Source organism: Stylophora pistillata, chromosome 5, assembly GCF_964205215.1.
Source record: "Stylophora pistillata chromosome 5, jaStyPist1.2, whole genome shotgun sequence".
Classification (NCBI taxonomy): Eukaryota; Metazoa; Cnidaria; class Anthozoa; order Scleractinia; family Pocilloporidae; genus Stylophora; species Stylophora pistillata.
In genome coordinates this window covers 18421383-18448775 of record NC_142523.1, presented here as the reverse complement: position 1 = coordinate 18448775, position 27393 = coordinate 18421383, and the positions used below count along the sequence as shown (strand labels likewise).

At 37.9% G+C, this 27393-nt stretch overlaps 3 protein-coding genes across 15 annotated transcripts; 2 read left to right on the top strand and 1 right to left on the bottom strand.

Annotated features, from left to right (window-relative positions):
• The first annotated feature begins 4949 nt into the window (after positions 1-4949).
• LOC111320539 (uncharacterized) lies at positions 4950-20035 on the top strand. 6 transcript variants are annotated; one of them, XM_088759963.1, is made up of 13 exons: positions 4950-5135; positions 6522-6667; positions 8115-8351; positions 14353-14444; positions 14967-15073; positions 15332-15620; positions 15877-16077; positions 16488-16740; positions 17527-17550; positions 18172-18231; positions 18358-18402; positions 18661-18750; positions 18951-20035. In XM_088759963.1, exons 2-13 carry the CDS (start codon positions 6526-6528, stop codon positions 19070-19072), a joined length of 1662 nt encoding a protein of 553 aa, XP_088616089.1. In that variant the 5' UTR covers positions 4950-5135; positions 6522-6525; the 3' UTR covers positions 19073-20035. The 6 variants fall into 6 exon arrangements, 5 of the variants coding, with proteins under 5 accessions (XP_088616089.1, XP_088616092.1, XP_088616088.1 ...); XM_088759966.1 differs by having other exon boundaries at positions 14353-14468; positions 16488-16590; XM_088759962.1 differs by having other exon boundaries at positions 14353-14468.
• On the top strand, positions 8617-13643 carry LOC111334392 (uncharacterized). Its single transcript, XM_088760721.1, has 7 exons — positions 8617-8625; positions 9432-9659; positions 10239-10506; positions 10817-11014; positions 11163-11320; positions 11662-11768; positions 12050-13643. The coding sequence occupies exons 1-7, from the start codon at positions 8617-8619 to the stop codon at positions 12579-12581; spliced, it is 1500 nt and encodes a 499-aa protein (XP_088616847.1). The 3' UTR covers positions 12582-13643.
• Positions 17454-23731, bottom strand: LOC148730641 (uncharacterized). Of its 8 annotated transcripts, none has more exons than XR_016001171.1 (4): positions 22987-23729; positions 20251-20291; positions 19637-19723; positions 17454-18213 (listed from the first exon to the last, which is right to left on the bottom strand). XR_016001171.1 is itself a non-coding variant. In XM_088759971.1 (4 exons), the coding sequence occupies exons 1-4, from the start codon at positions 23092-23094 to the stop codon at positions 18125-18127; spliced, it is 381 nt and encodes a 126-aa protein (XP_088616097.1). In that variant the 5' UTR covers positions 23095-23718; the 3' UTR covers positions 17454-18124. The 8 variants fall into 8 exon arrangements, 4 of the variants coding, with proteins under 4 accessions (XP_088616097.1, XP_088616099.1, XP_088616100.1 ...); XM_088759971.1 differs by having other exon boundaries at positions 20251-20351; positions 22991-23718; XR_016001169.1 differs by having other exon boundaries at positions 17454-19723; positions 20251-20351; positions 22987-23731.
• Positions 23732-27393: the final 3662 nt, after the last annotated feature.

The following is a 27393-nucleotide window of genomic DNA, read 5'->3' as shown; positions in this document are numbered from 1 at the left end:
AAAGTCGCAGCTAAGTCGCAAGAAAGTAGCAAGAAAGTCGCAGCTAAGTCGCAAGAAAGTAGCAAGAAAGTCGCAGCTAAGTCGCAAGAAAGTAGCAAGAAAGTCGCAGCTAAGTCGCAAGAAAGTCGCAGCTAAGTCGCAAGAAAGTAGCAAGAAAGTCGCAGCTAAGTCGCAAGAAAGTAGCAAGAAAGTCGCAGCTAAGTCGCAAGAAAGTAGCAGCTAAGTCGCAAGAGAAAAAAAGGAGAGAGGAAAGTGTATGTCCCTTTGAAGCCACCGTAACTTGCGCCCTCCCATGAAACTAAAAGTTCCGCTGATCCTTGACCATTACAATTCTAGTTGTTTCTAAAGATAATAAAAACTGGGTATAAGCAGTGGCAGTGTTCTGTCATTGCAAAAATGCACGCTCCCGGTAAAATCCCTGGTTACGGTCCTGTAACTTTTTCATAGCTTCACTAGTGAAAATATGGAAAATAGAAGTATTTTATTTTTCTGTAAAACAGTATTTTCCACTTATAAAGAAATTTAGTAATTTATACTTAAAAGTACTAATAAAATCGTAGAAATAGAATTTGAATTTCGGTTTACTGAAGTTTTCCGGTTATAAAGTTTGCACTCTTTTATATCATATTACATGTCAGAAAATATTGAACATTCTACACAAGTACTACCATAAAAAATCAATTTAAATTTCCAATTTAATTTTACGACCACTGTACGTTCAGCATAGTGCAGTATAATAGTGCTTTTTATCAGTTTATTCCTTGTAGTAAATAAGCTACCAAGGTATAAGATAAAACACCTTTCCTCTTGTTCGTGATAGGATGTTAATCAAACGGGAACAGTTAATTTAAAAGCTATGAATTTACTACATTATTTGTAGCAGGCTACCTATTTTACTGCCTTCTGAAGACATTTGGTATAGTATTTTATAAGCCGTGATAGAGACAAGTCTTTCGTTTAAAAAACGGTGGTTCGAAAAAAAGAAAAAATTTTGCTGTATCCGCGACTGGTATATTACAACTTGAACTTGAACTTGAACTTTATTTTTATTTAGACACGGTAAATCTATCAGATAAAATAATAATATTATTACAATCTATTATTACAGTTACAATCTATTTTAATCTATATAAACATGATCTAAAATTTAAAAGTAAAATAGAAAAAAATAAAGAAATTCTGCTTTACATAGATGCCGTGTGTGTTTTGTCGATTCAGAGGAAGAAATTGCGACAACCATTTCGGAAGGATTGAAGTGATTTTGCTTGCCGCAATTCAGGGGACAAGCTATTCCATATAACCGCACCGTTATAGCTAAAGCTATTTTTCAGGAAATTGGTGCGAGGCAATGGAACAGCTAGTTTGTTTTCAGAGTTCCTTAGATTATATGGAGGATCATATTTAGTGAAAAGAGAACCAAGATAGTCGGGCGCAAGACCATGTATAGATTTATAGACCATGGTGGCCACTTGTATTTGTCGCTGAGTATCTAACCGTCTCCGGTTAAGTTGCACAAAAAGAGGATCAGCGCTTGTGTCATAACTGGAGAAGGTCAGAATACGGGCAGCCCGGTTTTGCAACTTTTGGAGCTTATTCGAAAGACCCTTGTTACAATGCCCCCAGACCTCGCTGCAGTAATTAAAGTACGGTTGAACTAAGACATTGAAAACGGACTCAAGGTTCGATTAACAAAAGGCCTACAACGTTTCATTGCTCCAATGCCCGATGCGATTTTCTTGGCTATTTTTTCAATGTGCATATTCCCTGAAAGGTTTTCGTCAATATGTACACCCAGAGATTTGACTGAGCTAACTTGTTTAATTATGTCACCACCTATGATTAGTTTAGGGGAAGTATCGTAGGTACCTATCCTTTGCCGCGATCCAATTAACATGAATTCAGTTTTAGATGAATTTACTATCCTGCTAAATGTAACGTTACATTTACTATCCTGCTAAATGTAACGTTCGAATTAATTCTAGTTCAATGCATCAATTCCGTAAGCAAGAGTACGGGCTGCGATACTTTTGTTTATTTCAAAGTTTACTTTTCCTTCCACTTGCTTCTTTGTTTTTTCACTCGCAAGCAATCTGAGCTCCCGTGCAAAGCGCGAGTTAACAACATGGTTGTATAAATGTGTATTGTTTTCTCCTGTAGGAAGGAAGCAACTGCAATGCAAAAACGATTCCACTGCATCCAAAAGGCAAGTTTCTGTGGTCGTCCAGGATCCTAAACTTACTTCCGAGTTATTTTCCTCCATAAAATCAATGCCACGTTTTCTTTTTAACAGAGAAGGACTGGATGTGCATTTCCCCAACCTTTTCTTTTTATCCTTGCTGTGCGCCTCCCTTTTACCGAAGAAGTTATCACAGCCCTTGCAGTTGCAACTTTCGGTTGAACAAGAACTGCCAGAATTATAGCAAGGGCATTTTGTTCGACGTTGGCCCGGTATATCAGTGCATACATTCCCGGTCTTTTTCCCTGCTTCTCCACACCTACACCCATTTACTGGTTCACCACTGCTATTAGAAGGCTAATTTTTGCAGTTGAAGCATCTGCAACTTTTATAACACTGTCTCCCTCTACGAACACATGGACAGCGTGTTAAACCTCCTTATTCGTGACTGGTACAAAACTCTTGCATTCTAGATTTGGCATGACGTCCGCAATGACAAATCTTAGTGTCACTAGGCTGCAGCTCCCCCTTGTCTCGGACAGATGTTTGTACTGAAGCTATACAACAATGCACCAGGTTCACCATTTCAGAAAAGGCCTCATTTATAACATTCCAAAGTATATGTACATACCTGTATTACGATTTTCGGTGGTAGCGTCGTAATGGCCAGCCCCATAATAGTGGAAAGCGATTTATATGGGAGTGGTACTTATTGGATCGTCAGGCACGAACGGGACGACAGGTGTTGGGCGGCTTGAGGTGATGACGATAATTGAAACTCTGAGTACGTTGCAACAGGCTTTCATCGTCAGGTCACCAATCTCACGATCAAACACACCTTCCATTCTAAACTCATTCGCTTTTTCTTTTAATGTGGTGATTGATTCCGAGATGACAAACCCTGAATATTCTTCCTCTCTTTGGAGCAGTTCTTCAACAAACAGCTGACGGAGGGCGAATGTATCAGCATCTTCAGAACCGGATAACAACTTCAGCGACCTCAAATGATCTACCAGTTGTTTGTTTTTGCTAACGTCCAATTTTGAAAGCTGTCTTATTATGTTACGGAATGCGCAGTCTCCGTCTTTAGATACAGAGTGTATCTTTAGTCCAAATCCTGCCAGGTGCCTCTGAAGGTCCTCAGTATGGGTTCTTATGATAGGATCATTACTTTCAGTAGCTTCTAGAGAAAGAAGGTTCGAAAGTTTCAACAGGTGCAACAGACTGCTAGAGTCAAAGGCTCTGTTGCAGCTTTGCGCATCAACATTGCTTATGATTTCTTGAACGCTGAACGCCACATTAATAATAGACTGGGCTACAAAATCTGTACATAGGTCAGCTATTGTTTCAGTTACAGTAACCTCTTGATTCAAATCTGAATTACTAGCTGTCTGGCGAAGATTTCCATCAGTTTGCTCCATAGCAGCTGAATCACCAATCAACGGTTGTGTAGGAATCTCATAGTGATGAACATTGTCTATGCCATTTACCGGAACTACAGGCACAACTCTCGAATTACAATGATGACGGGAGGCAGACATTTTACTGGTATGATAATAAAAAAGTACGGTTAATAATGCTGTGACAAGCTCAACCGAAATCTTGGTAGCTCCAGTGATAAGGGAACGGTTAAGAAGTCTATGTAGCTGTTCGTTCCTTTCTGTACCGCAACCCGGAGGTATATCAGACATACAGCCTCTCTTGATATGTACCCGCAGATGTTCTAATTCAATGGCGGTTTTTGCATTTCCCAAAGGACCATCAGGGACATCAATCCAACGTTCCAAGAGAGAGTTTAAATTCTTTTCTAGCTGCTCCTTAGCCGGGGTGTCTTTCAACCTAGTTGGACCTTGGTCGTCATCTCTTCTGAATATTTGCGAAAACTCTCTCATGAACGAATTTCCAATGAGGTCAACTTTGCTTAAAGTTTTTGTTATTCGTTGGCATGCGTGAAACAAATCAAGTTTCACTTCAGTATTTGGAAACATTTGATTGTATTTGTTTCGCACATTACAACAGTCATCAACACATACCATTTGTAAGGTTTTGCCTTTACTATCTAGCCTCTGTTTTATTCCTTGCAGTACGTCTTCTATTTCTGAAAATTTCGTCGATTTGGTAAGACACCATCCTATTACTTCTCCTTTTTCATTCAAAGCAATAAAAACTTGGTTGTACTGGGTTACAAATTGATTGTCCTTTCCTCGAACTACTCCAACGTTTCTGCTGATTTTAAAAATGTGGTCACATGATAAAACTTCTGCAGTCAAACTGTTCCTGTGCTCATCATATATATGGGAGTGTTCTTTAAAGTTTGTCAAAAATATGTTCATTAGAAGGTCATTGCTTGGAAAAAAGGGTGCATCCTGTCGAGGTAGGTCTTTTTAACTCCTGGATATATTGGTGGCTATGGGGGTACTTGAACCTTCATTCCATTCAATTTTGTTAAAAATCGAGAATTGAAAAATTGACCAAAAACTTGTATTTCTGGTTTTTCAAATGTAATTTTTCACCTTGAAGTTTGGATTTGCCATGCACTATTTCTTTGGAAACTGCGAACAGTTGACACCATGTTGCCCTTTGCTTGAAACATAAAAACATGTTTCATCCCATCACGAAGCCAATGTTATATAGTACAAATCTCCAGATTTTGCCTTGTCAAATGCAAGGAAACTAATTTTCTAATTTTTTTACAAAGGAAATTCGGAAGTTGGAAATTTGACAAAACATTCTCGACCGGGGGAGGGCTGAAATGGTGCATTGACTCATCCCCTGTCTCCTCTCATGAATTCATTTTAAATGGCTACCAACTTGAATGACTATTCTCTGTTATTTAGCAAAGTTACGTGTAATTTCCGTTACCATTACGATGTAGTTTACACATCATTTTCCTCATGCTAAGCATCTTTTGAAGAGCCTTAATACTCCCCTCGTGTAGACTCGAGAATGGCCTTCCCAGGTAAGGAAACAATTACATTTTACATTCAAAACGAGATATCTGCAACAACATTTTAAGCTGGGTTTTAACTTATTTGAGCTTATCAGTGTTGATGGCTGATTGCTGAGGTCTCTTTATTTTGAAACAGAGTACTCAAACTAAACCCATGAAACAAATATAGTACTTTAGTGGGAATTAGCACTACCGTATTTAGTATTAATTATTGTTCACGAGTTTAGTACAAGTACTTTTAATATTCTAGGTTTTTTGTGTGCAGATAGTACAAACTCCCAAAAGCTTTCATACATTCAGTCAACATCTAAAGACGTTTGGTGATGAAACTTAATGTGATTTCTTATACAAAGTCGATAGACACTCTAAAAGCTGATTTCTTCAAATAAGCAAAATTTTTGAGAAGTTACAGTTTCAAAATAAGAAAGATGAGCTAAATATTGGGAGTCTTTCTCTTGAAAAACGACAGAATCTGATATCCTAAATTATCAGTTTTAAGAGTGAGACCATATTTACTGAATATCTTTTGTGTTATAGAAACAAAGAGTAGAAAGGATGTTGAGATTAACCTGCAGATACCTCGGCAATCGGCTGAGTTAGAATGTAAAAATATGCCTTTTCCTCACTATCGAATTTGAATAATAAACAACATTGATAACCTCAAATAACTTAAAACCCGGCTTAAAATGTCGCTGCAGATATCTTGTTTTGTTTTGGATGGAAACAGATAGAAGGTACAATGACCATTTTTACCCAACAGCACACTTTAGTCTACGATTGAAGTTTTTTAAAAAAATTATTTCTGGCAGTCTTTACGATCTAGAAGAATATAAAAAGAACGAATGTCTTGGTTCTCCTTAGTAGCCAAGCCTATGTATTAAAGCGTATCCCCCGTCGGTTTTTTTTTCTTTTTGAGAGGCAACATTCCCCTCCCCTGTCAGATACGCATCTGCTGGCCCTCCTCCCCCACCGTATATTTTTGTCGGCATTTGATTTGGCTTTTTTGAGAGGTATAAGAAAATCGAAAATGGTAGGTAATTTTCAGGCATAATAAAATTCGAAGGAGTCTCATGATTTCCATTTTCCTTGGTGTGAACATGGAAAACAAGGAATTCCAAATTGAAAATTCAACTTTTGAAGTCAGAAAATGCAAAATTGAAATCGATTTTGGATTTTTTAATTATCACAGAAATAAAATGGAAAGAAGGTACACCCGACCCTATGGCCCTGTTTTGATCCACATTATATGTTTATAAACTGACAATATGAAACTAAGCATAAAAATGTTTAAAATGATAATGTAGTATGAAACTTTTTGTATAAGAAACCCTTTATATTTCCAAGATTGTGATTATTATGATTGTCTAATTCTTGTCATATTTTTCTTTCCTTTAGCTTTATGGCCTTCAGCCTGGTTCCAACCCACCATTATGGGTCCTTGGATCAAAATCCCACATTCGAGTCGAGGCTAATCAACTCATCAGACAGCAACTACTGTGTGCTGGACAGCCAGCTTAATTTGCCTAATAATGACTTTGAAGGTAAACTATAAATTAAATATGCTTTGCTTAAAAAACCTGTTGATTTATTACACTAGTGCACATTACCATCTTATTTTCTTGAAATAGAGCTCCGTTGCAACCTTACATAGTTAATGAAATATATCATTCACAACTTCACACGTTATATATATACACTCCATCGCAGAAAGGTTGTAGTATACATTTAGATAATATAAAAATACCTAATACCTATTATACATATATACAAATACCTATTTTTATATATGTATAAATGTATACTACAACCTTTCTGCAATAGGGGAATCCTTGTTTACAATATTTGTCTCATTAGCATAAGCAATTCAGTTTCTGATGGAGCTAAAAATAAATCAGTTCTGAATATCGAAAGGTCAAAGTACGATTAACTCGGCCAATGAATACAAGCCTGATGCATTGAATACTTTTTGTGCAACATGGGTTTAAAAACTCAAAGTTTTACATAGAATGTATGAGCTCATTAGTGCTTTTGCCAGTCCAGAAATTTTGCAGTTTTTGATGGACTATTTCTCCTTGAATATTACACCCAAAGAGCTAAAAATTTCACCATGTACTAAGGTTTTCTAGCTCTTTAGCTGCCTGAAGTCAATTTGTATCTAACATGCTTCCTTCTTTACGCAAAGCCGTCTGCAAATGAGCAAAAATGTAAACAATGACGTCAGCATGAATCCACCTATTGAGTGTATAAAAATATATTATAAGTAGTTTGTAACCCCTTTCCCCCAGCGGCTTGAAGTTGTGGTCATCTTTGCCCACAAAGGACGAACATGATCATATGTAAATAGCTGATGAAGGCCAAAGGCCAAAACGTTCTGTAATTAAATATTCCTGGCAGTTACTGGCGGCCTGTCTTGGTTTTCTTTTTATTCTACTTGTATAAATTACATTTGCCAAGGACTGACTATGAATCCTATATATATATTTAGTATAATTTCAGAGCTGAACAAAGAGTTTCCAGCAATCAGATTGGTCGAGCGGTTCCTTATGTGACGCTATATAAACTGCTCCGCGCGGTTTATATAAAATGTTAAACTAAAATGTTATGATTTTAGAAATAACTCTGTTGTTCAGCTTTGAAATTATACGAAAACAATTATTCTCCTCAGGTGCAGTGAATATTGTCGAATAATGCTCGAGACAAAGTCGAGGGGATTAGTCGACGATATTCACCTCACCTTCGGCGAATAATTGTTAAATATATATATGTGATACATACTGATACATAACAAAGGTTGGGGTTTAGGGCTGAGTATTATGGTTCATACTATAAATGTGGAAAGTTTCATGGAAATCAGCTTTTCATTTAAAGAGTTATTTTCAAATGCAAACCACATTCGAATTGATTATACAGTCAACAGAGTGTGCTTGCGGGTACATTGTTTGAGATTTGTACAGTCCGCATTTTATGAATTACTGGTGGTTTTTTTAGATCTTGACACAGGAGATGGTCTTCGTAACCTGCTGACGATTCTCAAGGAGATTTACAAAGGCATGAATTATACCTCTGCCTTACTAATATTTGGTGGGGTTGCCTTGTCAACCCATTTCTCTAGCTTGGGAGACAAGCTAGAGTTTTCACCAGTTGTTGCAGCAGGCAGCCCAATAACAGCTAAAAGTACAGCTGTTAAAGCTGCATTGTCAGTATTTGGGAACACCCAAGCTTATGGTAGGTGGATTAAGTAGCTCAACATAAAGTTGTTCATGATCAGTTTTCTCATATTTTGGCTACGTAACTAGAATTGAAGCATCAAAAAGAAAAGTGCCAAAGAATATCCATAATATTTGGAGTTGCATAAATAAAAAGATCCAACCATCCCTGGTAATAATATTTATTTTTTCAGCATGGCATGGTACCAAAATCATTGTTCTTAAGCATGGGTGTGTTAATAACCTTCAGTGCTTAAGTCAGAAGGACTTAAAATTTATTTCACATGGGAAAAGTACTTGTCATAAGGAGAATCTTTTATTTTAAGTTTTTCCCAACCATTACCATTTTTGGTAGCAAAATGACATCAATATTAGGTGAAATTGAAAATAATAAATATGAAAAATTTTGAATAACTAATTGAGTAATCGAACAACAACAAACATATGAAACATATGAGTGAACTGCGGTTATGAGACGTATATAAGAACGATCCTTCGCAGTAAAGCACTATTTGAGCAATAGTGGAAATCAGACCTGAAAAAAATTTCAGGCCTGTACGGGATTCGAACCACTGACCTCTGCGATACTAGTGCAGCGCTCTACCAATTGAGCTAACAAGCCAACTGGGAGCAGGCCATCAAATTAATTCGATATAAACCCGTAGATGATAAATCGAACAACAACAAACATATGAAACATATGAGTGAACTGCGGTTATGAGACGTATATAAGAACGATCCTTCGCAGTAAAGCACTATTTGAGCAATAGTGGAAATCAGACCTGAAAAAAATTTCAGGCCTGTACGGGATTCGAACCACTGACCTCTGCGATACTAGTGCAGCGCTCTACCAATTGAGCTAACAAGCCAACTGGGAGCAGGCCATCAAATTAATTCGATATAAACCCGTAGATGATAAATCGAACAACAACAAACATATGAAACATATGAGTGAACTGCGGTTATGAGACGTATATAAGAACGATCCTTCGCAGTAAAGCACTATTTGAGCAATAGTGGAAATCAGACCTGAAAAAAATTTCAGGCCTGTACGGGATTCGAACCACTGACCTCTGCGATACTAGTGGGTCATTACTAGTCAGGTCATTTTGATCTGCCAGCACGGTCTGCAGTGCTAGAACAGGTTTCTTACAGTGGGCATGACAGCTGCTGCTATTGTAAAGAAAAAGGCAAAACTGTCAGCACTTCTGCTAGAGGTCATGTTGTTACCTTCCCTTTCAGGGATACCCCAACTGGCCATGCGGAACTACGAACCTCAAAGGACATAGAGCAAGACTCATTGAAAGCATTGCATGAAAATTCATCAGTAAGTTGCTCTAAAAAGTAAAGGCTGGAGTCGAATATATACGGTGTAGTTGGTATGCAAGATAATTTTATAGACCCACCCTGCACCCAAAATACAATATTGTATTTCATATTAGTATAATTTCAGAGCTGAGCAAAGAGTTTCCAGTAATCTGATTGGTCGAGCGATTCCTTATATGACGCTATATAAACTGCTCCACGCGGTTTATATAAAATGATAAAATAAAAAGTTAATAAATGTTACTAAAATATTATGATTTTAGAAATTTCTGTTGTTCAGCTCTGAAATTATACTAAAACAATTATTCGCCTCAAGTTTGGTGAATATTGTCGAATAATCCCCTCGACTTCGTCTCAGGGATTATTCAACGATATTCACCAAACCTGAGGAGAATAATTGTTAATTATAAGGGGTATGCAGGACCTTGGCGGACATTCTGGTGAGTCACTACAAACGTTCTAATTATTAAGTAACATGCTGTAATTTTAGGCTCCCTACAGAGCTGACTGTCTTATTGCACTTAATCAGACCAGTCCAACCCCAAATACTTAAATGTCACTTCTATGAAAACTTTTTCAGGTTAATGGCTTCAGATCTCCCAGCCCGTTGTTTGGACTTCCAGGTTTCAGCATACCTCTTGGTGTCAGCATTGATTATATGCATGGTGTCTGCCTTGGTGTGGTCAAGACACTAGTTAGCCTATGGTTTGACTCGTCTAACACTGGCAAGAAGTGGTATTGTGGAGAACTGGTACATCAAGTAGACTCTCGCCTGCTGAGTATCAAACCACCAAGTGCCATTACTCGGGTACCTAGAAGCATTGACTCACATCGTAAACACTGGAAAGGTAAGTTCACTGTTTTGACCTTTAATGTATTAATTCTTTGGCACTGCTTCTTGTTAGAGAGGTGTCCAGTCAAGGATTATGGTAGGGTGCACTGATTTTATTTTTTATCAAATCTTAACCAAATGTTATTGACACCAAAGAGAAAAAGGCTAGTTGACTTGTTTTGTGTGTGTTATACATTTGTACATGCAAGTGCTTGGGCAACCATTTTTGTTTTCTTTTGACACAGTCCTTAAGATAATGATATTATTTTTTAATACTATTTGTCCTTGATACAGTCCAATGTATGCTTTGTTTCATTTTCTTTCAGCTGCAGAATATAGGAGTTGGCTATTCTTTTATTCACTTCCTTGTATGAAAGGCATTCTTTCAGATGAGCTTTTCAACCACTATGCTTTACTAGTTGGAGGAATCTATCTTCTCTGTCAAGAGTCTATCTCCCCTTATGATCTAAAGAAAGCAGAGATGCTCTTGGCTCACTTTGTTGAAATGGTTGATGTCTACTATGGTATGGTTTGTTACATACTTTCAATACAACAGTAAATTGCAATTTTGTAGCTGCAGTGAAAAAACTATTTGACTATGATGAACTATTTATGACTGTTGCATATTTATAATGTCCTGGTGAATATAGCAGTTTTGTTTTTGTTCTTTAGCTCCAAGATATTTGCTTTTAAATGTTCATAACTTGCTTCATTTGGTGGAAGATGTGAATGCAAATGGCCCACTGTGGTGCAACTCCTTGTTTGTTTTTGAAGACTGGAATGGAGACATATCAGATTTCTTCCATGGAACTCAGAATGTTGCCAACCAGGTAATTTTTCTTTACACAAGCAAGACATAAAGAAAGGCCAGTTGACATTTTCCTTTTCTAGTATATTTAAGATGTACTTGTAGCTGGTTGCATATGCGACTAGACGTTTGGTTTTGGGCCTAAAAAGTCATATTTGGTCACACCTCTGTGCCTTAAAAGCCAAAGTACAGTGCAACTTCTCTCTCTATGTATAGTTATTTAAATTCAGATCTCAGTATATTAGAAGGGGCAATAACAATTTTATTTAATTGCAATTTCATTACTTTTTTGTAGTACGTGGAATGAACATAATTACAATAAACTCAAGTGATTTTATTTACAAATCTTTTACTTATTTATAGATATTGAGTGCGGTGTCATGCAGACAAAACATGCCCGAGTTGATTGCAAAAATGCCAGATGGACAAGCAAAAAACCTAGTATTAAAGCTGAGAAATGGGAGTGAAAAGTAAGAGACCTACACGTGGGAAACATCTTCCTGTTCAAAAAGAAGGTCGAAGATGTTCGCTGAGAGTACTGCATAGAAAACAATAGTTATTCACTTACATGTAGCATCTTAAGGTAGCTTAATTAAGGATATATGCATTTATATACATTTGCTCTGTAAGTTTTTCTTATAGTTGCCCTGACAATGGTTTTAAATGAACCAAATTGATGTTTTCATACAGTTATAAAATAATTATTCCAAATTTAGATGTGAAAACCAAATCTGATGTTTTTCAATTGCAGAGAAAACAGAACTCCTATTGGAGAAGGTATAAACATTGTTGGCACATTGAGGAGTGGTGGACTAAGGCCAGAGTTTGAAGATGATGTTGTCCCTGGTTTGGAAGTGGATTCATTAAATGAAGTCAAGTTCTTTGCCAGAGTTCAAATTAGAGGCAGAATTATTCATTCCCGAGCTTATAAGCGTGTATCGGTGAGAAACTCCTACACAGTTTCGTATAAAGACAGTAACAAAATCAAGTACGGGCAAGTTGAAGTTTTTGTGCAAGCACTTAGTCCTCGGAATGATTCAGTCCAGTATGCAGCAGTTATCCTTCCATTTCTGGAACAGACTGGCTTTATGTGTCCAACACATGAAGTTTTGGGTGTCTGTCCTGTTACACACATTGCTTGTTGCTATCCACCTTTAGATGACCAGTGTGTTTTAGTCCCCATCAACAACATTGAAGACATTTGTGTTTGTATGGAGTTAAGAAACACTGGATCACCTGTTGTTTACATTGCTCGCTTTCCAAATCACATTGAAAAAGATTGATGGTTTCAGTGATTTTCCAGACAAAACAGTTGATACTGTTGGTGTGCAATTTCTAGACAGTCTTTGGTGGATTGCTTCCTCATAATAAAGGATAATTATTCTGACTGGCACTTTCGTGCAATAACCACTCACATCTTTTCAGAAGTTACAAAGTAATCTCACAATATGAATATCGCATGCTTATCCATAACAATTGTCACAAGAATGAATAGCATGCAGCATTAAGGATGCAAAATGAAGGGTAATGTACATGTATTGCATCACAAGGTCTACATTGATATGCACATGTTGAATGATGAGGTTAAAATCTTGGTGGACAAAAACAGTATGTGTAGTCCATGCATAAGTCAACTGAATATTTTCCAGCTTACTTAGCTGTATTCTAGCTCTTTTGAGTAATAGATTATTACTTTTATAATAGTATAGTCTATAAAGCCTGGGAAATGTGGTTATTGTAAATAGTGTGCTGAGCAGTTGGAGACTAGGATATCTGGACTTACTCCTTTCCTTGACTTCCAATTGTTTGATTTAGTTTAGGTGTCATCTTCTAGCTACAGGTGAAACCTGCTGTTTTGAACCCTCAGGGGAAGTGAGAATAGCTCAAAATGACTGATAATAAATGACCATAGAGCAAATCCAGGATCACCTTGGAATAACCAAGTCCAAATTGGGGGGGGGGGGGGGGGGGTGTCCAACTGTATAGTTTTTATTCATTGGCACTCGATCAATTGCATTTATTCGCCATCATTATGACTATTCAGTGCAAACAAGGGTGCAAAACTGAAAATCTGGCAAAATCGTATCTTGGCCCCAACATTTCTGTTCTTATGTGCCATGTAAATTCCATATATGGCATTACTATGGTTATCTTTATCACTGCCACATTTTGCAGTTATAATGTCTCAAACTAAGAGATAATATGGTTATTATGTGGAGGGTCAGTAAAAGTAATGTGGAATGAGGGATAATGTGGTTATTGTATGGGGAAATCAGTTCACATATTTTTCCCACATTATTGATGTGTTAAAATTTATGTTCCACATTAAAAACATATTTAAGTTAGGAATTAATGCAGGTCTGTTATGAAACCCATATTTTGTTTTACTACACCCAGTTACTTTCCATATATGGTCCATATATGGCACTCATTTCTCCCATATTATTGCCATCTTATCAGTTTGGTAAGGGATGTTTCATATGTTTGTTGTTGTTCGATTTATCATCTATGGGTTTATATCGAATTAATTTGATGGCCTGCTCCCAGTTGGCTTGTTAGCTCAATTGGTAGAGCGCTGCACTAGTATCGCAGAGGTCAGTGGTTCGAATCCCGTACAGGCCTGAAATTTTTTTCAGGTCTGATTTCCACTATTGCTCAAATAGTGCTTTACTGCGAAGGATCGTTCTTATATACGTAATTGAGTAATGTTCAAAACTGATGAGATAACAGATAAAGTTAAATTCAATCTAAAGATATGAATTTCTAAAATCTAGAGTTTTGACTGAAACATCTTCCTCCACAAAAAGCATTTTTTAAACAATTATATCTTTAGAATGTAAACGGCAATGTCTTCATTTTAAAGATATCTTGTTTCATGCTTTTTGATGTAGTTATTGGAATTCATTTTGCATATATACCTCATTTAGTTTACCTGCAACTCAATTTTAATTTAATGATGTCAACAATCATATTAGGAATACAAAAGAAGAAGAAAGTTTCCTTTTCACAAGTACATGCCATCCCAGCATGTTTACGTCCTTTGTTTGCTTTCAGAGGGGACTGCAGCTGGCCTTCTGAAAAAGCTTGAAAATAGAACCATCCCAATATGGTGGGAAGATGCTGATGACTTTAAGGTCATTGAAAAGGTTGTGGTCAGTGTGTTTAATAAGGTATGCTGATGTTAATACTTTTATGGATATTGTTCCAAATATTTATTCATGACTGCAAGCTGACAGAGATCATAACTAACTTAAGTAACCGTTAATGGCATATACAGAAAAGAATTTAAAATCAACTCAAGATTTAGGGAATTAATTACCACTTTCAAGGAAGTGTCTTGATCATGAAGCAGGTTTTAAAATAAAAGGCCTTTGTTTTTGCAAAGGTAGTACTTAATAGCCTGCAGCTTAGAAACTTGTGGTTCTCATTCCATGATCAAATGGGAAGAGCCCTTTCCTGAGATATGGCCTGATGCACAGTATTCCCGGATGTACTTACCAGAAGACCTTTCCTTATTGGATGAAACTTAAGTGTGATACATCCAGGAATGCTTGTACATCCGGCCGTATCCTGGGAAAGGGCTATTCAGAAGTTGATTTTCATTTTGGCTAGCCCTAATGAGTTAGTAATTACTCTCAATTAAAGTTATTTCATTTCTTTATCATTAGGTTGAGAGAACCACGTACCATGGTGAAAAAGTGACAAAGGCTCTGCCTGTCATCACCTTCAACCCCAAAAGTGTATTCAGTCATTCAAGCTCAAAGAAACTTTTACGGTATGGGAGCATTCATACTGGTAATTTATCTAAAGGGGGCGGGCTATGATGATGAATTTCTTTTCTTTTATTGAAGCCCCCCCCCCCTGATGATCTAAGGATATTTCCTCCCCCCCGCCAACTCACACATTTAAATATCTTTCAAAATGCACACTACCATATATATTATAAAAATCATATAAAACATAACATATCATAGTTATATCATAATCATCACATATTATAATTATTATTTACGTCAGATTTATTTGTCTTTAGGACCATCTCAAGATTGACAATAGTTCTGTTTCCAGAAATTTCAGACCCACTGGACATCTCCTCACGCCTCAGCTTTCAGTCCCAATTTGCAGAGGCAATAGGAGAGTCCATGCGAAGTGTTGGGTTAATCTTAGGTCTTCATCAAGACCTAGAAGCAGTAATCTTAAACCCAAAAAGTTCTAATGTTCTTGAAAGAGTACAAGATATAGTTGAAGGCGAGCAATGTAGAGATATCTTAGACCTAAGGTCTCAGATGTCTTATGCCCTACTTTTTTATTCAACAGCAAAGGTAAAGTATAAGACAGAGTGATTTTCATAAGCCAATTAAATAAAAACTCCTTGTCAAGTAATAGTCAAACGCGAAGAAAAGAAGACAAAGGTCCTAAGTATTAAATATAAAGTCCTGTATTGCATTTTAGTACATGTAACTCAGTTTCACAGGGTTAAGAAAACCACCCCACAGATGCAGCCAAACCCTTATTTATTTTATACTAACAACTATTTATTAGCATGGTTTAAACATACATATTTTTTTGTCTGATTAGATTCTTGAGAGACTTGGTATGCTAGAAGAAAGTTTTTACAATGAACTGAGCGACTGGTGTGCTGGCACCTTGCTACCCCAGTACAAGGCAATTGGAAATAGTGGTGTTGATAAAGAAAGTGCAAGCTTAAATGCACCTAACAATGCCATTAAGGAAGTGATTTTAGGGATACTGGAAAAGGCAGCAAATAATTATGAAGAAGTAAGTGATTAATATCCACATACTAATGAATTTCATAGATAAAGCTGTAAAGTAATATTCATTAATTTATCCAGAAATTCACTGATAATTGGTTATTCTATGTTCCATTCTTTGTCAGTATTAGATAAAATAAAGTGTTCATGGCCATGTTGGTGCCATGTTGGTGCTATGTTGGTGCCAGAAACAATGCAATATTTTTGCATGACAAAAAACATATTTTATTTTTGTATTTCCTTTAGTCTAGCATCTTATACATGAGCCCTTGGCTCGGGAGATTGGGTGATCACTCCCCACGTTATCAACAATAAATAAAGTTCATTCATTCATATTTCTTGATAGAAAATTTTTTTTTTTTTTTAACAAACCAACATGGCAGCTATTGATTGTTTTCATTTCTTTATTTTTTTCAGGCAAAGACATTTTTGGTACCAAAATCAAAGCCAAAAGGATGCCTATGTGGTGAAGTAGCAGCCTTCAACATCACAAAAGCTGTCAAAATTCATCCAGCTGCAGGTGGGCAGGAAGCAGCCATCAGATTTTACATAAAGAGCAGCAACATTGGCTGCATTGGAAGAAAAATGAGATTCCCAGATGGGCAGTTAACCTTTTGCCATATTAAGAGGTCTTCTTTGCCAGAAAATATTTTACAGAAGCTGGATGAAGGTGCAGTATACTTTGTAATGTCTGTTTTTGATTGAAAGCACGAAAAGTTGGATAATAGGAAGTGTTCGATAAGTCAACAGGAGTGTTTTCAGATCACACTAAAAATGATCTGCAACTTGAAGAGCTTTGCAAAAACTCATTGAAAATTTGTAGCGATAGTCATGGGTTATTTTACTGGCCTTGTCAACCAGATTGGTCCAAAGGAAAAATAGCGGCAAATCTTATGTGAAGATTTACTCGTTTATTCAATTGAACTTGATCGATGTTGAGACGAACGTAAACTAGGATAATAATACAATCAAATCTTTCATGAATACAAGTAAGTACATGAGTCAGAAGTATTAAATAAAGCTTCTACCTCAGCAATATTCATTCACTTTCTGGGTTATCCGGAGGCTGGATTATCCAAACTTCTTGGCCTAGTCTGATGTTGTCCCTGATAATTGAGGTTCCACTGTGTAATAACATGGTTGTGGTAATTTTTTTTAAGGAAAAAATATATTATGGGGAGCACAGGTGGCGCAGCGGTGAGGGCACTCGCGTCTCACCACTATGGTCCCGGGTTTGATTCCTGGATCTGGCATTATATGTGAGTTGAGTTTGTTGGTTCTCTCCTGTGCTTCGAGGGTTTTTCTCCAGGTTCTCTGGTTTTCCTCCCTCCATAAAAATCAACTTCTAATTTCCAATTTGAAATAGTGGACGAATAGCCACTCTGTGGAGGAGCCACTGCTAAATCCAACTTTATTTATTTATTTTTCTAATGGTCTTAATAAAAATCTTTTATAGTATTCAAGGAAAACCAAGCAAATGGTAATGTATAACAGCATATTATCATTATTCCCTATGTCTGGAAAGTATCATACATAAATAAAGTTGTTGATGATACCAACATGGCCGCCATGAACACACTCTATATAGTATTTAAGACTGTCTTGTGTATGGTTAGGTTAAATGTTCTTTTGGAACTGTTCTTTAAGGGCTAGTCTTCACTAGCAACATATTTAGCAGAAATACGAGGCATCTGTCCCTGTGAAAATCACTAAACAGGGATACAAGCAAAAGCAGAACATCAAATGATAAGAATAAAGCAGTAGGAACAGAAGGTTTCATTAGGATAATCATGTAAACCAGATTCGTATGCTTCCATTGCTAAAACATTAGATTTGCACTCTAACATAAGTTAGAGTGCAAATCTATGAACTTATGGACACTAAAATGAAAGCTTACCTGGTTAAATAAATATTGTTTAAATAATACCATGTTACTACTGTAACAGTAGGGGAAAAGTATAAGAAAGTCTTCCCATTCATTTTTCATTAGACAGTAATCTCAGCTCCTATCAATCATTGGGTACCATTCTTTTACATCTAACATGAAACATTTGTTAAAAATAGTAGTACAAGTAGTTAATAATGATTCTTTTATCTACAGATGAACTGCAGAAGGTGTTGAAACAAGGAGAAATGGCAGACCCTGAAAATGAAGAAAAAGGTATTTGTAAGTTTGGTTGTAAAAAGAAAAACCTTAAGAGAATTTAATATCATGGATTGTTTCGTCACAAGGGAGCGATTCCTTTACATAGTAAATATAGAATTAATATGATTTTTTCATCTGCAGATGAACTGCAGGTGGTGATGACAGAGGGTGAAAAGAATGGAAAAGGTAAGATGTTTGGTTGAGCAAACAGTAGACATAATTTTATACCAGCTATATTGCAGATTGCTTCGTAACAAAGTTGAGATTCATTTATATAGGAAATAATGATATTAATGATAATGATAGAGGATTTATATAATGCACATTTCTATGTACATATCCAAAGGTGCTTTACAATGATATGAATGAGGTGGATAAGTATGAAGTGTGTAGGCCAGGTTTTTATTATGTCCTCAGTGGTTCTTTTATGTCCCTCCAATGCAGGGTTAGATAGTGTTGGTCCGACTGGAAATCGAACCCCAGTCTCCCGCACAACAGTCCAGTGCCCAGACCAGCTGAGCCAACGGGTTGTTGGTAAATACAGAATTAATAATATGATTAATTCTGCATGATGTACAATATGATTTTTTCATCTGCAGATGAACTACAGGTGGTGATGATAGATGGAGAAAGGGCAGAGGGTGAAAAGAATTTTTCCTCATTTAATGTGTTTATTCATGAACATACTGGTAACCAGAACATTTATTAAGATCTATTTCTTTCTTTATTTAAAGATGGGCAAAGAAATTGTCAGATGAAAAGGAAAAGGGGAGCAGAGCATCTCAGAGATGGATTATCAGATTGCTACTTGCCTGCAAGAAGAAGGAGAAATGAAAAAAAATTAGATAGGAAGTGAAGAAAAATTTTAAAAAAACATTCCCTGATGAAGAATGCGTATACAGTCGAAACGCGTAGGAAGTAAAGTTTTTAAAGTTTAAAATCTACCTGTTTCCGTGCTGCTCACTTTTTTTTTATTTTTAATATACTTCATTAACAAAAAGACCACAAAAGCCAGTGTATTGACTTTTCTCATACTATATAGCTTTAGTACTTTGTTGGAAAAGCAACACAGTCATCATCTCTTTCTTGGTTTCGGAATCCCTGATGAGAATCTGACGAGATACTCATACTCATTACCGAAGTATATGATGATTTTAGGTGAAAATGGAAATTAGAAATTAAAAAATCATAACCCAATTAAAAAAAGAAAAGATTATTGGTATAAATTAAGTGCTCGTCCTGTATACTACACACGAGGTCGCATTCATAATCTAGAGTAGTTAGAGTATAATACCTTTTCGGCATTTTAAAGGACAATCAGTAAGAAGAAAATAATCATGGTAACAATTCGAAAAGAGATCTGATGATTCAAGTACTAGTAAAACCATGGTAAAATAAAAGGAAAAACATATCCACGCACCCAAACAGTTTTCTCGTGTCGTTGAAGTGTGAGACATGAATGACAAATATATTCGTGGGGGTTCCCATGAAAACATTTCGCAAGGACCTGATCACCATGGAATATCATTAGTAGATGTAAGAGCGAATCCTATCGGTTAGGACGTAAGTAGACAGTTCTACCACGGATGTACAAACTGCCACGGTAAAGAAATACACCCTGGAGAGGGTGCGGGTACAAGATTGATTAAAGGGGTGAAAATACAATTTTGCTTTTAGATTTTACTTTTTAAACTACTTGCAAAAGATTGGATTGACTTTTTATCTAGATATGTTTTCGAAACTCAATATCTATTTTTTGTTTACATTAATTTTCTGTTTTTTTTTCTTAAATGGATCTGAATAAATAGAAATTATTAGATGAGGTACATTTTCTGCAAAGACGCGCGGAAAAACGGAAAAATCGTTCCTTTTTGATGGCTAATAGCTCGAACACCACTCCTTTTTTTTTCAAGTATTTGAATGCTCAAATAATAAACTTCGAGTGAAAGAATTTAAAAAAATTTATTAAAGAATTGTGCAGATCCACTAACTACCTTAAACTGAAGAGGAAAACAGCTATGTAAAAGGACAAACCTTGAGTCAAAAAATCGACGTTAGTTCTGTCGAGTATGGGTCTGTAATGTAATCGAACATGAAATGACGTCAAAAATGATCCAAAACCAAGTGAACCATGGCTTTATATTTGAGAAAAAAGAATAGGCAAATTAAATTTCCAGAGGGTCATGAAGGGGTAAAATGGGAGCTAGGATTTACCATTTTTAAGGGCTGGAAGTGGGATTTTACCAAATACATAATACATACATACATATGTTAATTGACCACTCCCCATGGGGACTTTTCAGGACCAATTCCCATCCAGCAACCACCCCAGGGGAGGACATCCATCACCCAGTAATCTCGTGCATGAGAAATTAACGTCTCGTACCCCTAACCCTGCAGGAGACGGGAACTCCATTTATTCGTCCCTATCCGAGAAGACTAGAATATCTAACCCCAAGGAAAAATGTGGATTTTTAACACCTCTGAGATGCTATTTCCTGTTGTCTAAGGTACAATTTTGTTCCCAGTTGCTGATTTTAAAAGAGTGTATACATTGCGGTTATTTGGTTACAAAGCAAGTAAGTAAGGTTACATCAAGAGCTATAACCTTTTTAATCCTCAAGTCATATCAAATAGGTCACAATCTACCTCCCCAAATAATATACACTGCAACATTAAATGATGGCTGGGGAGGGCTAGGGATGGTAAAGGAAGGCTAAGGATGGCTATGGATAGCTATGGATGGCTGAGGAGGGCTAGCGATGGTAAAGGATGGCTAGGGATGGATAGGGATGGTAAAGGATAGATAGGGATGGTAAAGGATGGATAGGGATGGTAAAGGATGGCTAGGGATGGTAAAGGATGGATAGGGATGGTAAATGATGGCTGGGGAGGGCTATGAATGGTAAAGGATGGCTAGGTATGGATAGGGATGGTAAACGAGGGCTGGGTATGGCCAGAGATGGTAAAGGATGGATAGGGATGGTTCAGGATGGATAGGGGTGGTAAAGGATGGATTGGGATGGTAAAAGATGGATAGGGATGGTAAAGGATGGCTGGGGAGGGCTATGGATAGTAAAGAATGGATAGGGATGGTAAAGGATGCATAGGGATGGTAAAGGATGCATAGGGATGGTAAAGGATGGATAGGGATGGTAAAGGATGGCTGGGAAGGGCTATGGATGGTAAAGGATGGTTAGGGATGGTAAAGGATGGATAGGGATGGTAAAGGATGGCTGGGGATGGTAAAGGATGGATAGGGATACCTAGGGATGGATAGGGATGGTAAAGAAGGGCTGGCTATGGCCAGAGATGGTAAAGGATGGCTAGGGATGGTAAAGGATGGATAGTGATGGTAAAGGATGGCTAGGGATGGTAAAGGATGGATAGGGATAGTAAAGGATGGCTGGGGATGGTAAAGGATGGATAGGGATACCTAGGGATGGATAGGGATGGTAAAGAAGGGCTGGCTATGGCCAGAGATGGTAAAGGATGGCTAGGGATGGTAAAGGATGGATAGGGATGGTAAACTATGGATAGGGATGGTAAAGGATGGATAGGGATGGTAAAGGATGGCTGGGGAGGGTTATGGATGGTAAAGGATGTATAGGGATGGCTAGGGATGGTAAAGGATGGATAGGGGTGGTAAAGGATGGGGAGGGCTATGGATGGTAAAGGATGGCTAGGGATGGTAAAGGATCGATAGGGGTGGTAAAGGATGGATAGGGATGGTAGAGGATGGCTGGGGACGGCTATGGATGGTAAAGGATGGATAGGGATGGTAAAGGATGGCTGGGGAGAGCTATGGATGGTAAAGGATGGATAGGGATTGTAAAGGATGGATAGGGATGGTAAAGGATGGATAGGGATGGTAAAGGATGGCTAGGGATGGCCAGAGATGGTAAAGGACGGATAGGGATGGTAAAGGATGGATAGGGATGGTAAACTATGGATAGGGATGGTAAAGGATGGATAGGGATGGTAATGGATGGCTGGGGAGGGTTTTGGATGGCAAAGGATGGATAGGGATAGCTAGGAATGGATAGGGATGGTAAAGGATGGCTGGGTATGGCCAGAGATGGTAAAGGATGGCTAGGGATGGTAAAAGATCGATAGGGGTGGTAAAGGATGGATAGGGATGGTAAAGGATGGATAGGGATGGTAAAGGATGGATAGGGGTGGTAAAGAATGGCTAGGGATGGATAGGGATGGTAAAGGATGGATAGGGATGGTAAAGGATGCCTAGGGATGGTAAAGGACGGATAGGGATGGTAAAGGATGGATAGGGATGGTAAACGATGGATAGGGATGGTAAAGGATGGATAGGGATGGTAATGGATGGCTGGGGAGGGTTATGAATGGTAAAGGATGGATAGGGATAGCTAGGGATGGATAGGGATGGTAAAGGAGGGCTGGGTATGGCCAGAGATGGTAAAGGATGGCTTGGGATGGTAAAGGATGGATAGGGGTGGTAAAGGATGGATAGGGATGGTAATGGATGGCTAGGGATGGATAGGGATGGTAAAGCATGGATAGGGATGGTAAAGGATGGATAGGGATGGTAAAGGATGGTTAGGGATGGTAAAGGATGGATAGGGATGGTAAAGGATGGATAGGGATGGTAAAGGATGGATAGGGATGGTAAAGGATGGATACGGATGGTAAAGGATGGATAGGGATGTGGCTAGGGATGTGAAAGGATGTATATGTCGTCCATATGGAATTAGCAATATATGTCGTCTATATGGCATTCAGCCATGAAGTACATACCCACTTCTTGTGTGCCTCGTCCTTCGCTGCAGGCAGCTTCCAAATACCGATCCCTTTCGTTCTTCTACAACTCCCACAGCCAAACACAGCGCAGTTATCTCCGGGCATGACGACTAATGAGTAGTGTAGCTATAACACTTATGGAATCGAGATTAATCTAAGCCAAAAATCTGGCGAAATACAGCGTGAGTCTCTGCACTCCGATCTCCATGTTGATTTTCCATGTGCACGGTCAAGATCACGTGACTAAGGGAAACCATAACAAAGACATCGGCCTCCGATGTTTACCGGGTTTCATAACCAGTCCCCTCTACGAACTATGGTTTAGTTTGAAGGTAAATACCTCAGCATGGCTGTAATTAGTTATGAGGGTAGCCGTAGTCCATTGGCTTTACTACACTGGATCAAGTTTAAGTAAGAGAGGATACCAATTATCATCTCCTCGTTTAGCTACAGTAAAGGAGTACTGACAGGTGTTAAAATATGTTCAAGTTTCGTTAACAACAAATGATGTGCAGGCTTGAATGAGAACAAGGAAGTTACTTTTTCTAAGAACTCTTGGAGGTTCGAACTCTGTCTATGCAAAAAAATACACAGAAACAAAAACCAAAAAACGAAAAAAAGGAAATTCATGTATTACGTGCCAAAAATGCAGATTGCTCTTGTACCCATTCGACGAAAAATAAATTCAACGTGGAACCCTGTGGTACGTAAGAATCCGAGTTCGACTTTGCACCCAAACATTTTAACCCTGTTCCCAGTTTCCCAAGGAGACTACTCAACCTTTAATTTGTCTTTGATGCTTCGGTTTTTCAGTTTTGGTTTTCCTCTTTGAGAGGCTTTCTTCACCATTGCCATTGTAAAACAACCTCATTACAGGAGAATATCATTACGCTTACATCCAGGGTTACATCCCATTTACATTGTGTTACATCCGATCAGCAGTAGTGCTTCTCAGACTTTCGGCCTACGTGTTCAGTTTATTCACCATTCTTGGCTTATCGACTGTCGCAATATCTCACTCGATTTTAGTCAAAGACGTTACTTTAGATTGTTCAAAGGCATGCATTTGCTTTGTACATTGATTTTAACACATTTAATTTACTTCCTGGTCGGATGATACTGATGAGTCTTGGCTTATCGACTGTCGCAATATCTCACTCGATTTTAGTCAAAGACGTTACTTTGGATTGTTCAAAAGCATGCATTTGCTTTGTACATTGATTTTAACGCATTTACTTTACTTCCTGGTCGGATGATAATGATGAGTTTGGGTGCTCGACGGCAGAAATCGCAGGTATTACGACCATTTTCTGACCTCGTCAACTATTCTTTGTCAAGTGTATGCGGGCTACTTGTATCGTCATCTCTGGGTCTGAAACACGGCAAACTGGATATTCGATGGCAGTAACTGTCGGCGCTAGATTTGGTCAAGAAAATTGTCAAATAGCCGAACAGACGACAACCTTCGTGAAAAGTTCGTACGTGGGACATGATTTGAGATTCCTTTTTGATGAATGTTTAAGACATAATTGAGCCTCTCTATGGGTACCCACGGTCTTCGTTTTCTTCGTGATTTTTTTGCAAATCTTGGTTTTTTTTAGAAAGATATTCGTTTTACGTATTGAAGTGGTTTAAATGTTTATTTAGTGTTATTCACAGTTGGTAAATATTTCACTTCAATAGCAAATTGCATACTTCACTCTTTGAACTCAGGAAAAGCAATATAAACAGTTATTGAAACAGCAAAGGATTGTTGGATTCTTTGGCAACGTTCTGTTTGTTCAGTGTTCTATGCAATTTACGACATATGAAGAATGGGGTTTCTTTATGCGATCCCACAAGCTTGTAGCTTTAACTTACACAACTAACCTGTTGACTTAAAATGAGGATTACTCTACACTCCCACCGTTTTAGTAATGTTAGTTAGAACACCATGTCCTCATTTCTCCTTTTTCTAATGCCCCTTTCTCTGCGGCTTTGAATTTCAGTTGCTTCAACGTCAAATTCAGAAATAACAGATAGTTTAGACAGTTTTATATCTGAGTGTTCAATTTATCACGCAAATTTTTTAGTCAGTTTTCAGATCTTCGCTTCAATCTTGAGATCTTCGTTTTTCCACAGTGATCTTTGGGTCTTTACCCACAGAGAGGCTCATAATTATTTTTTCAATTTTCAATTTCAATTTCTGAAATTAATTTTGGTCATTGTGTGATAAAATACATAACCATATGTCCTCATGGAAGGGGTCGGGTGGGGGGGGGGGTTGGGTTTCAAAGAGGCCAGGATTTTTCAAGTAGACTATACAAAAATTACAGGGTGGTAGGAAAGTGAAATCTCAAAGCCCTTCTAGTGGGAGGTATGGTTCTACCTTGGAATCGCACATTGCATAATTAGTTGGATATAGTTATTTAGTTAATCCTTAGCTCCATGTGAATCAATGGCTGAAAATTGTATATTCTACAATCAGGATAACAGTAAACAAACATTCATACCCTCAAGGTTTCCCTTGAACAAAAACTATTACAAAATTATAAGTATTCGAGATTGGCCAGAGTACCATGCAGGATGGCATCATACAAATTATCTGAACCCATGGAAAGATCCATAAGTCCAGGCATATCTTGTTACTGTTCAAACCAAATTTTAAATAATCACACTACTGTGTTAGATTTTAACAGGACAGAATAAATCAAAACTTATCTACAAAGTCAAAACCTGAATCTTTTTTAACCTTGTTCTTCCAAGTCAGAGGCAGATCCAGGGAGAGGTTTGGGAATCCAGGTAATTTGCATTATGAAAAAAATATTAGGAAAAATTATATTGTTTATTCACCACGAAGAAGTCTTGCAAATAAAGTATCAGCTGCTGTTATGTTCCCAATCAGATCGGCCACGAAATTACAGTATTTCTCGCTTTACGAAGTTCATGAGGAAACAGTGCCCAAGCATCTGCTTTCTCTGAAGACAAATAAAGCTATTGGCTTGGACAACATCAGTGCGAGACTCTTAAAGTGTGGCGAGCGTGCTATTTGTCCCTCGATCACCAAGTTATTGAATCTCTCCATTCGCACTGGCAATTTTCCCGAAATATGGAAATGCTCGAAAGTGGCTGCACTTTTCGAGCTGGAGGTAGGACAGATGCGCCAAATTGTCGCCCAATTTCTATTCTGCCAACTGTGATGTTTCTCATTGATTTAGACTCATGATGTATATGATTAAAAGAGATTTAATAAATGACTAAAAGAATACATCAGCCTCATGGCAACCACGATAGTTCAGATCCAGAATCCTTAGCGTGTTAGTATATACATAGGACGACTTCCGGTAGATGACATAAACATTACATCCCTTTAATTACCCCTAGTTAGAAAATCTATACTAAACGTCTTAAGTTAAAAAAATAAACAAACGTTAGTTCTTCTAAACAGCAACAAAGTCCTGAAAAGTCATTCAGGGTGATAAACTCAAATCTAAGTTCATACACAGTTCTCATTAATGTCAACGTTGGCTTTCAACATGGTACAGCTAAAGGCCAAAGATCTTTCTGGGGATTGGTCTCCTGGTAGATCTACGTAAAGGTCGTTGGTCACCAAAACTAGAAACATCGCCTGAGGGTTGAGGACTCTCTTTGAGTTCATCAACTTCAGCACTACTTTCAGGGCTACTTGAAGCTGGCAACTTTGATTGGATGGGAGGGGCATTTGTAGTCCCAGATGCAGCACTGTTGGAAGTGTTCACATTCGGAGATGTTGGCACACTTGGTGGTTGTTTTAGTTGTTTCGTGGCCAGTGAGGCATCGACGTCACTATCTCCACTGTAACTGTTGAATGCAGACTAGTCCAGCTTCTTAAAGAAAGACGAGTTTCGCGTAACAGAGCGGTCCTCTCTCTCTGCAGTGATCATACTACCTTTCTTACGCACAACAGTCATAGGAGAAGGGTCATACGCAGTAACCCCCTTTGACGCAGTGAACGGTCTTTTCACTAATACTGTTTCACCCGGATTGATGTTGTTACATGGTTTCACATAGCGCTTGTTATCTGCATGAGCCTTGATCTTCAGCTTTTGAGACGAGTCATACTAGCGGACCATGTCAGATACTGGGTCTGCACAATTTGCTTGCGGTAGCTTGTTGCGGACAGCACGTTTAAATAGCAACACCGCAGGGGCTGTGTCAGCGGTTCCGTGAGGCGTTGTGCGATAGTTGTAGTTCCTTCCTCCAATTCTTCCCATCAGCTTTTGAAGCCTTGGTACTTTTCTTGAGCATTTTCACGAATCTTTCAACTTCACTATTGGCCCTAGGCCAAAGCGGTGTGACTTTGCGATGTTTGAAACCAAGCACCTGCGAAAACTTGGCGAAGTCTTCTCCATTGAATGGAGGACCATTATCTGTCTTGACCACCCG